The 16,814-nt window shown below is 49.4% G+C and overlaps 1 protein-coding gene across 2 annotated transcripts in view; it reads left to right on the forward strand.

Moving 5' to 3' along the window:
* Nucleotides 1-7,958: 7,958 nt before the first annotated feature.
* sugt1 (SGT1 homolog, MIS12 kinetochore complex assembly cochaperone) overlaps nucleotides 7,959-16,814 on the forward strand; it is a 152,089-nt gene continuing 143,233 nt past the window's right edge. The window contains exons 1-2 of one of the 2 annotated variants that reach the window (XM_078221689.1): nucleotides 7,959-8,091; nucleotides 8,201-8,249. In XM_078221689.1, coding sequence (XP_078077815.1) covers nucleotides 8,078-8,091; nucleotides 8,201-8,249 — 63 coding nt within the window. In that variant the 5' untranslated portion in view covers nucleotides 7,959-8,077. The remainder of the gene's footprint in view (nucleotides 8,092-8,200; nucleotides 8,250-16,814) is intronic. The other variant, XM_078221688.1, reaches the window with a different exon arrangement.

Below are 16,814 nucleotides of genomic sequence, written 5' to 3' on the forward strand. Positions count from 1 at the left end.
TGCCTGAGGAAAGGAATGTTTGATGACAAAGACCTTAAATCTGGCATTAAGCTCATGGTCTACATGGCTGCAATGCTACCTGCCTTCCTGTAAGACTCAGAGACATAGACAACAGAAATCTTAAATCCCTGGAGAAATATTACCAGCAATGCCTCCGCAAAATCAAGGCAACATAGATGTCCCAATGTCAGTGTTTTCTCTCAGACCAACATCCCCAGTATCGAGGCAGTGGTTATGGTTACTCAGCTACATTATCCACATGTCTGACACAAGAATCCCAAAATAAGCTCTGCACTCCGAGCTTTGTCACAGCAAGTGGTTACCAGGAGGGCAGAGATGTTTCTGGGATGTCCTCCGAGTCTCCCTGAAAAAATGCAACATCTGCATAATTTATGTGAATCTTGTTGGAGAAGAGTATCCGTGTAGGTGCCAGCTGTTTTGAACCTCTCTGAAAGGCCCAGATGGAGGCCAAGCACAAAGAGCAGAAGGGGTGTACCAAAATCCGAGCACCCCACTTACCCGCCTCATCAAACACTACTTGCCTCATCTATGGCAGTGTGTGGATCCAGCATTGGACTTTGTCACCTCAGAACCTACAACCCTGGAGTGGAGGAAAGTCATCCGCGGTCCAGAAGGACTGTTTCAGAAGAGTAACAATGACATTCTATTAGCTTTCCTAATTACTTTCTGTATCTGCCCACTTGCCTTTTGCGATTTATGCACTAGAACACCCATATCCCTCTGCATCTCAGAGCTCTGCAGTCTGTCACCATTTAGATAACATGCTACTTTTTTATTTTTCCTGCCAAAATGGAAAGCTTCGCATCTGCCCACATTATACTCCATTTAGATACTTTCTATATCTCTTTGTAGACTCCTTAATCCTCTACACATCTTACTTTCCTACCTATCTTTGCGTCATCAGAAAATTTAGCAACCATTCTTTTGGTCCCTTCATCCAAATCATGAATGGACTGCCGACTGTGATAGTGGAGTCAGACACTTTAGGCACTTTTAAGCGGTTATTGAATAGGCACATGGAGCACACCAGAATGATAGGGAGTGGGATAGCTTGATCTTGGTTTCGGACAAAGCTCGGCGCAACATCGCGGGCCGAAGGGCCTGTACTGTGCTGTACTGTTCTATATATTGTAAAACGTTAAGGTTTCAGTCCTGATCTCTGTGGCACACCACTTGTTATATCTTATCAACCAGAAAAAGACCCATTTATACCCACTCTGTTTCCTGTTAATTAGCCAATCTTCTATCTATGACACAGTACTCGCGATGAGGTCTAACCAGTGTCTTGACAAGTTCCACTATCAACTATCTCTGCAGCCACTTGTTTTGCAATCCGAGGATACAGTCCATGTGGTCCTGGAGACTTGTCAGTCTTTAGGTATAACAATTTTCCCCAACATCTTTCCTAGTGATGATGATTGCTTTACGATCCTGTTTTGCATTCACCTCTTGATTTTCAAGATTTTAAGGAAGTTTTCTAAGTCTTCTACAATGAAGACAAACACAAAATACATGTTCAACTCCTCTGCTCTTTCTTGTTTTCCATGATCAATTCTCCAGATTCATTTTCTAGAGGACCAACACTAGCTTTAGTTCACAAACAAAAACACCTGAAGAAATGTCATGCGGCCTCAACTTTAACTCTGCTTTCTCTCCCTGTCAAACCAACTGGGTTTTTCCAGCTTTCTCTGTTTTTGTTACTTTTTTACTACTTAAAATATTGGTAGGCACTCTTACTATCTTTTTTATATTACTAGGTAGTTTTCTCTTGTACTTACTTTCTCCATCTATTATTTTTCAATCCTTTTCTTTCAATTTGATAGCTCTTTCGGCACCAATCAAGTAAACGAACTCAAATTAACTTAGGGACAAAGTAAAAGGGGCGGCTCCCCAAAAGGAAGGGGGGAACAGCCCGAACCAAAATCAAAGTCGAAAGGAAACTTAAAACGTCAAACCAAAAGGTGATTATCGGGGTCGATAATACACCCCAGCCCCTGCGGCGCCCAGCGGTCGCGGAAGGCGTCAACCGCGCCCGTGGACACCGCATGCTCCCTCTCCAGAGACACCTGGCCGCGAATGTAGCCGCGGTAGAGGGGCAGACAGTCGGGATGGACGGCCCCGTCGATCGCCCGCTGCCTGGACCTATTGATGGCGCGTCTCGCCAGGCCCAGGAGCAGGTTCACGAGGAGGTCGGCATCCCGACCCGCCCCTCTCCGCACCAGGTGCCCGTAGATCAGGAGCGTGGGACTGAAGTGCAAACAAAACATCAGTAAAAGGTGTTTGAGGAAACCAAAAAGGGTGTGCAGCCTAAAACACAGAACGTAGACATGGTCCACGGACTCCACGAGGCCACAGAAAGGGCAGTCTCGGGAGCCCGTGTACCGGAAAAACCTACGGTTGCACGGCACTGCTGCGTGCAGCACCCTCCACCCCAGGTCCCCGAGATAATTGGGGGAGATCCCTCCGTAGAGGGACCTCCACTGGGGACCTCCGCCGCCCGGCGGCAACAAGGCCCGCCAAGGTGTATCCGGGCGACGGGCGAGGACGCGGTAGTGAAAGGTGTGCAGCAGCAGCCCGTACAGGAAACGCCTCCGCGCGGTGGAAAAGGGCACGGAGGGCATTTCCGCGAGGCGGCACACGCAGTGGGGCACCTGACCCGGGGGGGGAGGTCTAGGCTTTGGGCCAATGTGGAATTCCGTCCGAGCAGGGGAACGCTCGGGCGGGATCCCACCGCACGCCTGCGCCGCCTCTAGACCGCGTGCGCACTCGGGGCCGAGCACGACCGTCCTAAGGTCTTGGATGGCTTTGGCCGCGCGCCGGACGGTCACCCCCGCGCGCTCAGCCAGCACGTCGGGGCTCATCCAGCCCGCTCCTCCGCCATCCAGCACGTCCCCGATCCTGGTCACCCCGCCGTCCACGGCCCTCCTCTCCGCCAGCCACCTGAAGTCGTAAGGCTGGAGGTGCGGATTCCTGAGCAGCGGCTCTCGCACGAGAGCCGCTACTCCTGACGGGGGAGAGCTGCGTCGCGAGGCGACCGTGTTCCAGACCGTGAGCAGGTCCTGGTAAAAGACGGGCAACTCCCGCAGAGAGGTGGGAATACGCCCCAGGTTGATGTGCAGGAGCTGCACGTCGTAATTGAGGCCGTGCAAGTGGCGGAAAAAATACGTCGCCATCGCACGCCATCGTGGAGTAGGCTCGACGTAAAGGTATCGCTGCAGGGTCTGGAGGCGGAAGGTCGCTAGCTGCGTGCGGAGGCACACCAGACCTTGTCCGCCCTCCTCAAGCGGGAGATGCAGCACCTCGGCAGCGACCCAGTGCAGTCGGTTGTCCCAGAAAAACCGCACGAGGGCTTTCTGCATATCGGTGACAAAGCCAGGGGGAGGGGTCAAAGTGACCAGCCGGTACCACAGCATGGAGGCGACCAGCTGGTTTATGACGAGAACTCGCGCCCTGTAGGACAGCACTCGGAGCAGTCCTGTCCAGCGACCCAGACGGGCGGAGACTTTGGCCTCCAACTCCCGCCAGTTCGCCGGCCAGGATTCCTCGGCTGGGCAGAGATGGACCCCCAGGTAGAGGAGGTTGGTCCTGCTCCAGGTGAAAGGCCTGAGCTCCTCCGGAAGGGGGTCCGTCTCCCACGGACCGACCAGGAGTCCGGAGCACTTGGCCCAGTTGATCCTGGCGGAGGACGCGGCAGAGTACACCGCCTGGCATTCTCGCATCCTCCGCAGGTCAGCCGGGTCCGTGAACACGAGGAGCACGTCGTCGGCGTAAGCAGACAGGACCACCCCTACGTCCGGGCCGCGCAGAGTCAAACCCGACAACCTCCTCCGCAAGAGGCGCAGGAACGGCTCCATGCATACAGAATAAAGTTGGCCGGACAAGGGGCAGCCCTGCCGTACTCCTCTCCCAAAGCGAAGGGGCGCCGTCAGGGACCCGTTAACCCTAATCAGACACTCTGCGGCAGAGTAGAGTAATCGGATCCGGGCGACAAACTGCATCCCGAACCCGAATGCCCGCAGAGTCCCGAGCAAATACTCGTGCTCCACCCTGTCGAACGCCTTCTCCTGATCTAAGGACAAGAAGGCGCTCGACAGACCAGCCCTCTGGGAATGGTGGATCAGGTCCCGGACCAGATGGAGGTTATCGTGAATCGATCGGCCCGGGACCGTGTAGGACTGGTCGGGGTGGATCATGTGGTCCAGCACGGACCCAAGGCGTGAAGCCAAAGCCCTGGCAAAGATTTTATAATCCGTGCTGAGGAGGGAGACCGGGCGCCAGTTTTTAAGGCACCGGAGATCCCCCTTCTTTGGCAGCAGGGCAATGACGGCCCTGCGCCACGAAAGGGGCATCTCCCCGGTGGCGTTGCTCTCCTCCAGGACCCCCGCGTAGTCGCCCCCCAGGACGTCCCAGAACGCCCTGAAGAACTCTACCGTCAGCCCGTCCAGCCCCAGGGCCTTGCCCTGACCGAGGCCATTGAGGGCGCCGGCCAGCTCGGCCACGGCGATGGGGGCCTCGAGCCTGCCGACGCCCTCCGGGCTGACTTGCGGAAGGTCCTCCCACAGAAGTCTGCGGGCATCCTCGCTGGACGGATCCGGAGAGAAGAGGGAGGTGTAATAATCCCGGGCGATGGCCCGGATGCCCTCCGGATCCGAGACGGGGGAACCGTCGTCGGCCAGCAGCGTAAGGAGCTGCTGACGGTTAGCCCGCCCTTTTTCCAGCGAGTAGAAGAAGGGGGAGCCGGGTTCCAGGTCCACCTGGAACTGGAGCCGCGACCTCACGTACGCGCCGCGGGACCCGACCAGTTGCAGGTCCCGCAGTGCGCCCTTCTTCTCCCTGTACTCTAGCCGCAGGGCCGGGTCCGCGTCGGGCTGACTGAGACGTGCCTCCAGGTCGAAGAGCTCCTTCTCCAACTCCTCGAGCCTGGATTTCCGCCTCCTCGTCGACCCCCTCGCGTACTCCTGACAGAAGGTCCGGACGTGAGTCTTGCCCACGTCCCACCATAGCCTCAAGGAGGGGAAGCCTCCCCGCTTCCTTCTCCAGCCGGCCCAGAATCGACGGAACGAGTCCAGGAAGCGCTCGTCCTCCAGCAGCGTGTTGTTGAAGTGCCAGTACGCGGACCCCCCCCGGACGCGAGACGGAGCAAACTCCGCCCACACCAGGTGGTGGTCCGTGCACGGCACCTGCTGTATGGAGGCCGACGGCACGCCGGACACGTGCGCCCTCGAAATGTAAAGGCGGTCGATTCTGGACGCTCCGCCTCCAGGCTTCACGAAACTGAAAGCTCTGGAGCCAGGATGGAGATGTCTCCAGGCGTCCACCAAGTCGTGGGTCCCGAGCAGGTCCCGCAACTTCACCATCGCCGGGGTGCGCTGCCAGAAGCTGGCGCGGTCCCGTGCCTCGAGGGTGCAGTTGAAATCCCCCCCGAGGATGATGCATTCGCCCCCAGCGATGGTGTCGAGGTGAGCGGACACTTTCTCGTAGAAAGTCGTTTGCTGCGGTCCGGCGCCCGGGGCGTAGACGTTCAGCAAGTGAATGACCACGCCCCCCACACGGACCGTCAAGTGCAGCAACCGGCCTGGCACCGGCTCCTTGACCCCCAAGATCTCCGGCTGAAAAGTCGGGGCCAACAAGATAGCCACCCCGCTAGAAGCGAGAGTGAGGTGGCTCATGTAGACCCCCCCTCGCCACTCCAGGAGCCATCGGGCTTCGTCTCCCGGAATGGTACGGGTTTCTTGCAGGAAGCACACCGCATACTTCCCGTCGCGGAGGACCGAGAAGTTCTGGAACCTGCGGAGTGGCTCGCTGCTGCCGTTGAGGCTGGCTATAATTACCTTCATGTCAGTAGCATTGTGCCACCGTCACCACTTATCTAAGTGCGTGGGGGGCGCTGGCGCAAGACGCGCCAGTCCGCTCCCCCTCGAGCCCGTCGAGGAACTCCCGTACCCGACGCCGCTCTCTTTCAGTCAGGTCCGACGCGGCCTGGGAGCAGGCCCGCGTGGACCGGACGAGCAGCGCCAGGTCCGACCAACGGTCGAGGGCCAGTCGGACGCTGTCAGGGCGACCAGAATGGTCCTCGATGAAAGCCCTGAGTTCCCCAGAGGGGATGAGGGGCGACTCGGTGTGGGGCACGAGGGAGTCCCCCGCCTCGCTACAGGTGGACCCTGAAACGATCCCCGTGCCCACCACCGAGCAGCTTACCTCCTCGGGGCCGTCGCCCTTCGACTCCGAGTCCCCCGCCGCAGGGCGTGCGGTGGGCAGCACGGAGCCGCCAACTAGTCCTGACTCCCCCCCGATCCCACCCCCAGGATCGGCGGTTCAATTTGATACAACCCTTAACTTTATTCAGCCATGGATTATGCATCCTTCTGAAAGAGCCATTTCTTACTGGGATAAATCTTTGCTGAGAGTTATTAACAAAATCCTTAAAAGTCTGTCACTGAATCTCTACTGCCCTACCTTTTAACCTGGTTTCCCAGTTCAATTTAGCTAACTCTGCTTTTATACCCTGATACAATTACCTTTATTCTGGTTTAAACACTAATCTTAGACCAACACTTAGATCCACCGGTTCCCCTTTACCAACAGCATGTTACTTCTTCAAATAACGCTAATAAATTGGTTAAACAATATTTCCTTCTCAAAAAACCATGTTGACTCTGCCTGATTACTTTGAATTTCTCTAAGTGCCCATCTGTAAGGTCTTTAATAATAGCTTTTAATATTTTCCCTATGGCAGATGTTAAGCTTGATTGTGGAGAAGGGGCAAATGATGTGAAGGAGCAGTGCTCTCAAAGCTTGTGGCACCAAATAAACATGTTGGACTTTAACCTGGTGTTGTGAGACTTCTTACAGATGTTAAGCTAACAGGCCTGTATTTTCCTGCCTTCTGTCTCCCTCCCTTTTTGAATGAAGAACTCACATATGTTATTTATCCAGACTAATGGACATTTCCCAGAATTTTGAAAAATTAAAACCAATGAACCAACCTTAGCCACTTACTTTACAGATCTTAAGATGAGGCCCGCCAAGACGCAGGGACTTTACATCAACTCCGACAATTTGCTCTGGTGCTCGTTGTTTTCCTGAATACCACCCTCCCTTTAGAGTCAGAATCATTCTTTTATCTTTCAGCGTTATTTAAGAAAAAATATTCATTTACGAATTGATGCGCTATTCAGACACGAGGCTTGAAGCTCAGTAAATGAAAGGCTTTTATTTACTGTTAACGAAGCTACCAGAACTTATATACACTATCCTAGACTGAAGGGGTCCCGGCCAGAGCAGGGACTCTTATACCTCTCCCAGGAGGCGGAGCCTGACTGGGATGTGCCACAACACTACAGTACAAAGGTGTAACAACCCCACCCTAACCCCCAACAGCAACAATAGCACAACCCAACAGTAACATATGTACATCCTTGTAGTACTGGCCAGCCCCTGGCTCAGCACTATCCAGTGGGAACCAACGATGGTTCACCACACGAATATAGTAATTTAGCAATACATAGAATTATAACACAGGCCACAATGTTTCATTTTGTTTCCTGCGAGAACCTTGGTTGCAATCTTGCTTCACTTAAGCAGCTGCACTTTTCAGGAACACAAATACAATGTTAAGTGAGGAGTTACTGTCCATGATCTTGCCAAACGCTTTGGGGTAGTTGGGGCTACGTTAAAAGCGAAAAATAAATTCAAGTTGTTGTTTTCAACATGCCTTTTTGGCATTTGAAATCTGCTGGTTTAAGCTGTTATTTAATGGCTGAAGTGTAAGGCGCTACCTAAATACTGATTCTATGAATCTAACTCAGCGGCTCTCTTTTAAAGAGAAACAATGATGAAATCGCACTTCCTTTAGGAGCTCTCCATCTTCCCAGGCAAACGGATCTTTACACAAATGGCCGCCGCGCTGGCTGTGCGCCCAGGCTCCCTCTCTCTCACTGCGCAAGCGCGTTGCTTCTCTCTTGCGCCCTCACGGTGACTGTTTGGCGGCGGTGATCCTGGCTCCTTCTTCCAGAACTTTCTTCAAATCGGCGGCGCTGACAGGAGGAACAGGGAGATGGCGACGGAGCGGTAAGTCTGGCCGGCGTGGCTGCAGCGATGGCGTTTTAAGTGCGGGCCTAGCAGGCAGTGCTGCTAATAACTGCCCCTCCCCATTTGTTGATCTGTTTTGTTTTGACAGAGTCTTTACAGACCAGTTCATAGCAGAATGTCCGGAGAAAGCTCTGGAGGTGAGTCAAAGCCTTTCCCCCTTTAAATGCGCGGCCCGTTAGGTTTCCAAAGTTGATTGGCGACCCAGCCACTTCGCCCGGGCCTTGAACTTGCGGGAGAGGCCAGACCGAGCTCGGGTGCAGCGTGGTTACAAGGCGGGGATTAAAGTACACATTTCAGATATAAACTTGTAATACAAGCAATTGTTTGATGTACTTATCTGTTTTTTTCCCTTATCGTTCATGGTCGTGAGAGTGTTGCTGACAAGCCCAGTGTTTTTTCCCCATCCCTAATTGTCCTTGTAAAGGTGCTGGTGCCACCTTTTTGAACCAGTGTTATCCATGCCTTTTTGAACCAGTGTTATTCATGTGCTGTAAGTACATCGTGTGGTGGGGATGCCAGCGTTGGACTGGGGTAAGCACAGTAAGAAGTCGAACAACACCAGGTTAAAGTCCAACAGGTTTATTTGGTAGCAAAAGCCACTAGCTTTCGGATGGTTGGGAGTTCTGATCACAAACAGGGCACAAAGACACAAACTCAATTTACATGGATAATGATTGGAATGTGAGTCTTTACAGCTAATCAAGTCTTAAAGGCACAGACTGTGAGTGGAGGGAGCATTAAGCACAGGTTAAAGAGATGTGTATTGTCTCCCGACAGGACAGCTAGTGAGATTTTGCACATCCAGGCAAGTTGTCAGGGTTACAGATAGTTTGACATGAACCCAAGATCCCAGTTGACAGAGTACCCTTCGTCGTCCAGTATTTCCCCGGAGCGGAGAAACTACGACATCTTCTCCGGAGCCTTCAACATTGATGAAGACTAACATCTCGCCAAGGCCATCCCCACACCCCCACTTCTTGTCTTCAAACAACTGCACAACTTCAAACAGATCATTGTCCGCAGCAAACTACCCAGCCTTCAGGAGAACAGTGACGACAGCACCACACAACTCTGCCACAGCAACCTCGGCAAGATGTGCCGGATCATCGGCACGGATGCCATCATCTCACGCGAGAACACCATCCACCAGGTACACGGTACATACTCTTGCAACTCGGCCAATGTTGTCTACCTGTTACGCTGCAGGAAAGGATGTCCCGAGGCATGGTACATTGGGGAAACCATGCAGACGCTACGACAACGGATGAATGAACACCACTCGCCAATCACCAGGCAAGACTGTTCTCTTCCTGTTGGGGAGCACTTCAGCGGTCACGGGCATTCAGCCTCTGATCTCCGGGTCACGGGCATTCAGCCTCTGATCTCCAAGGCGGCCTTCACGACACACAGTACAGAGTCGCTGAGCAGAGACTGATAGCCAGGTTCCGCACGCATGAGGACGGCCTCAACCGGGATACTGGGTTCATGCCACACTATCTGGAACCCCCACAACCTGCCTGGATGTGCAAAATCTCACTAGGTGTCCTGTCTGGAGACAATACACATCTCTTTAACCTGTGCTTAATGCTCCCTCCACTCACATTGTCTGTACCTTTAAGACTTGATTAGCTGTAAAGACTCACATTCCAATCATTATTCATGTAAATTGAGTTTGTGTCTTTGTGCCCTGTTTGTGATCAGAACTCCTATCCACCTGATGAAGGAACAGCCTGTTCCGAAAGCTAGTAGCTTTTGCTACCAAATAAACCTGTTGGACATTAACCTGGTGTTGTTAGACTTCTTACTCTGTAAATACATCCACAGTTCTACTGGTAAGGGAGTTGTTGGATTTTGTTCCAGCAACAGTGAACGAATGGTAAGATAAAGGCAAAGTACTGCGGATGTTGGAATCTGAAACAAAACAGAAAATGTTGGAACATCTCAGCAGGTCTGATGGCATCCGTGGATAGGGAATAGAGCCAACATTTTGAATCAGGATGACCGTTCGTCAGACCTTTTATGTAAGTAAAGGAATGGTGATGTCTTTCCAACAGGAAGATACAGACGACAAAGGGAATTCAAACTGGACAAGTGTGAGGTGATGCACTTGGGTCAGACAAACAAGGCAGGGGAATACATGATGAACGGCAGGACTCTGGGAAGCACTGAGGATCAGAGGGACCTTGGTGTGCATGTATACCAATCTCTTAAGGTAGCAGGACAGGTGAATAAAGTGGTCAAGAAGGCATATGGTATACTTGCCTTTATTAGCCAAGGCATAGAATTTAAGATGTGGAGATGCCGGCGTTGGACTGGGGTAAACAGAGTAAGAAGTCTCACAACACCAGGTTAAAGTCCAACAGGTTTATTTGGTAGCAAAAGCCACTATCTTTCGGAGCGTTGCCCCTTCATCAGGTGAGTGGGAGTTCTATTCACAAACAGTTTGTGTCTTTATATGCCTTGTTTTTGAATGGAACTCCCACTCACCTGACGAAGGGGCAGCACTCCGAAAGCTAGTGGCTTTTCCTGCTAAATAAACCTGTTGGACTTTAACATAGAATTTAAGAGCAGGGAGGTTATGCTGGAACTTCATAAAACGTTGGTTAGGCCACAGCTATGGTATTGTGCGCTGTTGTGGAATCCACATTATAAGAACATAAGAACTAAAAGCAGGCATAGGCAATCTGGTGCCTTGAGCCTGCTCTGCCATTCAATGAGAATCATGGCTGATCTTTTCGTGGGCTCAGCTTCACTTACACGCCTACTCACCAGAACTCTTAATTCCTTTACTGTTCAAAAATTTATCTATCCATGCCTTTAAAAACATTCAACGAGGCAGCCTCAACTGCTTCACTGGACAGGAAATTCCACAGATTCACAACCCTTTGGGTGAAGAAGTTCCTCCTCAACTCAGTCCTAAAGCTGCTCCCCCTTATTTTGAGGCGATGCCCCATAGTTCAGTTTCACCCGCCAGTGGAAACAACCTCCCTGCTTCTACCTTATTTATTCCCTTCATAATTTTATATGTTTCTATAAGATTCCCCTTCATTTTTCCATAGTCCTAGTCTACTCAATTTGTCCTCATAAGCCAACCCTCTCAACTCTGGAAGCAACCTCGTGAATTTCCTTTGCACCCCCTCCAGTGCCAGTATATCCTTTCTCGAGTAAGGAGACCAAAACTGTACACAGTACTCCAGGTGTGGCCTCTCCAATACCTTATACAGTTATAACATAACCTCCATGTTTTTAAACTCCATCCCTCTAGCAGTGAAGGGCAAAATTCCATTTGCTTTAATTACTTACTACACCTCCAAACCAACCTTTTGCGATTCATGCACAAGGACACCCAGGTCCCTCTGCACAGCAGCATGCTGCAATTTTTTACCATTTAAATAATAGTCCATTTTGCTTTTATTACTACCAAAATGGATGACCTCATATTTACCAACATTGTACTCCATCTGCCAGACCCTTGCCCACTCACTCAAACTATCTGTATCCCTCTGCAGACTGTGTCCTCTACACACTTTGCTGCACCATGCATCTTGGTGTCACCTGCGAACTTGTGACATGCTACACTTTGTCCTCAACTCCAAAACACCTCCGTAAATTGTAAACAATTGTGGTCCCAACATTGATCCCTGAAGCACACCAGAAAAACACCCATTTATCCCCGGTCTTTGCTTTCTGTTAGTTAACCAATCCTCTATCCATGCTAATACATTACTCATAACGCCGTACACCTTTATCTTATGCAGCAGTCTTTTGTGCAACACCTTGTCGAATGCATTCTGGAAATCCAAATACACTACATCCATTGGTTCCCTATTGTCCACCCCACTCATAATGTCCTCAAAGAATTCCAGTAAATTAGTTAAGCACGACCTGCCTTTCATGAATCTATGCTGTGTGTGTCTAATGGGGCAGTGTCCATCCAGACATCTCGCTATTTCTTGATGATAGATTCAAGCATTTTCCCCACTACTGAAGTTAAGCTCACCGGCCTATACCCACCTTATGTCTACCTCCTTTTTTAAATAGTGGCATCACATTTGCTGTTCTACAATCTGCCGGATCCGCCCCAGAGTCCAGCGAATTTTGATAAATTATCATGAGTGCTTTTGTTATTTCCCCCGCCATCTCTTTTAGTACCCTGGGATGCATTCCATCAGGGTCAAGAGACTTGTCTACTTTTAGCCATTAGCTTGCCTGGCACTACCTCTTTAGTGATGATTATCTTTTCTAGGTCCTCACCTGCCATAGCCTCCCTGTCTTCAATTTTTGGCATGTTATTTGTGTCTTCCGCTGTGAAGGCCGACATGAAATACCTGATTAATGCATTGGCCATTTCTTCATTTCTTATTAAATCTCCTAAATCACTCTCTAAAGGACCTTAGCCACTCTTTTTCATTTCATATATTTGGTGAAACTTATTATCTGTTTTTATATTCTGAACTAGTTTACTCTCATAATCTATCTTTTCTTTATAGCTTTTTTCGTGGCTTTCTGTTGATCTTTAAAGATTTTCCAATCCTCTAGTTTCCCACTAATCTTTGCCACTTTGTAGGCATTTTCTTTCAATTTGATAGCCTCCTTTATGGCCTTAGATATCCATAGCTGATTATCCTTTTCCTACAGTCCTTCCTTTTCACTGGTATATACTTTTGCTGAGCACTGTGAAAGATCGCTTTAAAAGTCCTCCACTGTTCCTCAATTGTCCCACCATAATGTTTTTGCTCCCAATCTACCTTAGCCAACTCCTCCCTCATCCCATTGTAGTCTCCTTTGTTTAAGCACAAGGCACTGGTATTGGATTTTACATTCTCACCCTCCAGCTGCATTTTAAATTCCACCATATTGTGATTGCTCCTTTCAAGAGGATCTCCAACTATGAGATCATTAATTATTCCTATCTCATTACACAGGAGCAGATCTAGGATAGCTTGCTTCCTCATAGGTTCCATTACATACTGTTGAAACTGATGCAGATACATTCTATGAACTCCTCCTCAGGACAGCCTTGACCAAGGAATGTGATAGCACTAGAAAAGGTGCAGAGATGATTTACCAGAATTGCCTGGCTGGAGATTTTAGTTATGAAGAGAGATTGGGCAGACTGGGTTGGTTTTCCTTCTGAGGATATTGATTGGAGACATGACTCGTGTATAAAATTATGAGGGGCAATGAAACATAGAAAGCAGGAGGAGGCCATTCGGCCGTTTGAGTTTGTTCAACCATTCATTAGGATCATAGCTGATCTTCCAACTCAATAGTTTGATCCTGCCTTCCCCCTCCCCATGTCCTTTGATTCCCTTTGCCGTAATTTGATTCGATTTATTATTGTCACATGTATTAACATAGAGAAAAGTATTGTTTCTTGCGCACTATAGAGACAAAACATACCATTCATAGAGAAGGAAACGAGAGAATGTAAGTGTTACAGTCATAGCTAGGGTGTAGAGAAAGATCAATTTAATGCAAGCTAAGTCCATTCAAAAATCTGACAGCAGCAGGGAAGAAACTGTTTTGAGTCGGTTGGTATGTGACCTCAGACTTTTGTATCTTTTTCCCGAAGGTGGAAGAGAGAATGTTCGGGGTGCTGGGGTCCTTAATTATGCTGGCTGCTTTGCCGAGGCAGTGGGAAGTGTGGACAGAGTCAATGGATGGGAGGCTGGTTTGTGTGATGGATTGGGCTACGTTCATGACCTTTTGTAGATCCTTGTGGTTTTGGGCAGAGTAGGAGCCATACCAAGCTGTGATACAACCAGAAAGAATGTTTTTTATATGGTGCATCTGTAAAAGTTGGTGAGAATCGTAGCTGACATACCAAATTTCTTCTGAGAAAGTAGAGGTGTTGGTGGGCTTTCTTAACTATAGTGTGGGCATGGGGGGGGACCAGGACAGGTTGTTATTGATCTGGGCACCTAAAAACTTGAAGCTCTCGACCCTTTCCACTTCGTCCCCATTGATGTAGACAGGGGCATGCTCTCCTTTACACTTCCTGAAGTTGATGACAATCTCCTTCATTTTGTTGTCATTGAGGGAGAGATTATTGTTGCCGCACCAGTTCACCAGATTCTCTATCTCATTTCTGTACTCTGTCTCGTCATTGTTTGAGATCCGACCCACTACGGTGGTGTTGTCAGCAAACTTGAAAATCGAATTGGTGGGGAATTTGGCCGCACAGTCGTAGTTGTATAAGGAGTATAGTAGGCTGAGAACAGAGCCTTGTGGGGCACCGGTGATTGAAGATGATCGTGGAGGAGGTGTTGTTGCCTATCCTTACTGATTGTGGTCTGTGAGTTAGGAAGTTCAGGATCCTGTCGCAGAGGGAGGTGCCGAGGCCTAGGCCACAGAGCTTGGAGATGAATTTTGTGGGAATAATAGTGTTGAAGGCTGAGCTGTAGTCAATAAATAGGAGTCTGATATAGGTGTCCTTGTTATCTAGTTGTTCCAGGGTTGAGTGCAGGGCCAGGGAAATGGCGTCTGCTGTGGACCTGTTGTGGTGGTAGGCAAACTGTAGTGGATCCAGGTAGTCCGGGAGGCAGGAATTGATTCGTGCCATGACTAACCTTTCGAAGCACTTCATAATGATGGATGTCAGAACCACCGGCCGATAATCATTAAAGCACGCTGCTTGATTTTTCTTGGGTATCAGGATGATGGTCGTCATCTTGAAGTAGATAGGGACTTCAGATTGTTGTAAAGAGAGGTTGAAGATGTCTGTGAATACCTCCGCCAGCTGATCCACGCAGGATCTGAGTACACGTCCGGGTACCCCATCTGGGCCAGTTGCTTTCCGTGGGTTGACCTTCAAAAAGCTGCTCTGACATCTGCAATGGTGACCCCAGACACAGGTTCATCCAGGGTGGAGGGCATGCTCTCGTTGACCTCTTGCTCAAAACGGGCGTAGATTGCATTGAGCTCATCAGGGAGGGGTGCATTGGAGCCGGCGATTTTACATGCCTTCATCTTGTAGCCTGTTATGTCTTGCAGACCTTGCCATAGTCGACGGGGGTTGGTGTGGCTAGCCTGGGACTCTAGCTTGGTCCGGTAATGTCTTTTGGCATCTTTGATGGATCTCCTTAGATCGTATCTGGCTTTCTTGTACCGGTCAGTGTCGCCTGACTTGAACGCATCAGACCTGGACTTCAGCAAGCAATGGCTATCCCTGTTCATCCATGGTTTCCGGGTGGGGAACACACGGTGCTATATCTAACTGCTTTTTGAAAATATACAATGTTTTGGCCTCAACTACTTTCTGTGGTAGTGAATTCCACAAGCTGATCACTCTCTAGGTGAAAAGATTTCTCCTCATCTTCGTCCTAAAAGATTTACCCCGTATCCTTAGATTGTGACCCCTGGTTCTGGACACCCCTACAATCAAGAATATTTTTCCTGCATCAACCCTGTCTAGACATGTAAGAATTTTGTAGGTTTCTACGTGATCCCCCGTCATTCTTCTGAACTCCAGCAAATACAATTCTAACCAACTCGATCTTTCCTCATGTCAGTCGTGCCATCCCAGGAATTAGTCTGGTTAAACTTCTTTGCATTCTTAGAGTGAGAACATCCTCCCTCAGATAAGGAGACCAAAATTGGATGCAATATTCCAGCTATGTCCTCACCAGGCTCTGTGTAATTGGGTCAAGATATCCCTGCTCCTGTACCCAAATCCTCTCACTATGAACGCCAACAAATCATTTGCCCTTTTTTACTGCCTGTTGCACCTGCGTGCTTCCCTTCAGGGACTGGTGTACGAGGGCACCCAGGTCTTGTTGAACGTTCCTCTCTCCCATGTTATGGCCATTCAGATTGTAATCTGCCTTCCTGTTTTGCTTCTAAAATGGTTCACCTCACATTTTTTGGCAGCAGTGATTTTGACTCTTGGTGCCAGCTTGACCAGGAAAATCTGATGGAGAGGATGGATTTACTACAGTTGTATAGGGTGTTAGTGAGGCCACACCTGGAGTATTGTGTGCAGTTTTGGTGTCATTATCTGAGGAAGGATGTCCTAGCTTATAGAGGGAATGCAGAAAAGGTTTACCAGGCAAATTACTGGGATGGCAGGTCTGTTAAATGAGGAGAGACTAAGTCGGTTAGGATTATATTCATTAGAGTTCAGAAGAGTGAGAGGGTATCTCGTAGGAACTTCTAACAGGATTTGAAAGGGTAAATTCAGAAAGAATGTTCCCAATGATGGGAAAGTCCAGAACTAGAGTTTAAGGATGAGGGGTAAACCTTTTAGGATTGAGGTGAAGAGAAATTTCTTCACCCAGAGAGTACTGAATCTGTGGAATTCAGTGCCACAGAAAGTAGTTGAGGCCAAAACGGTGTGTGAACTCGAGAAGAAATAAGATATATCTCTTGGGGCTGAAGGGATCAAAGGGTATAGGGGAAGGCGGCATCAGGCTATTGAATTTGATCAGCCATGATCAAAATGAATGGCGGACCAGGCTCTCAAAGCCTACTCCGCTTCTATTTTCTATGTTTGTCCAAATTATACTACATCTGCCATTCATTTGCCTACTCGCTCAACTTGTGCAAATTACACTGAAGAGTTTCTGCATTCTTCTTACAGCTTACCCTCCATCTCAGCTTTGTCATCAGTAGATTTGGAGATATTACATTTAATTCCCTTATCTAAATCATTTAATAAAAATAGTGAACAGCTAAAGTCTCAGCACTGATCCCTGCGGTAC

The sequence above is a fragment of the Mustelus asterias genome, chromosome 10 (assembly GCF_964213995.1).
Source record: "Mustelus asterias chromosome 10, sMusAst1.hap1.1, whole genome shotgun sequence".
NCBI lineage: Eukaryota > Metazoa > Chordata > Chondrichthyes > Carcharhiniformes > Triakidae > Mustelus > Mustelus asterias.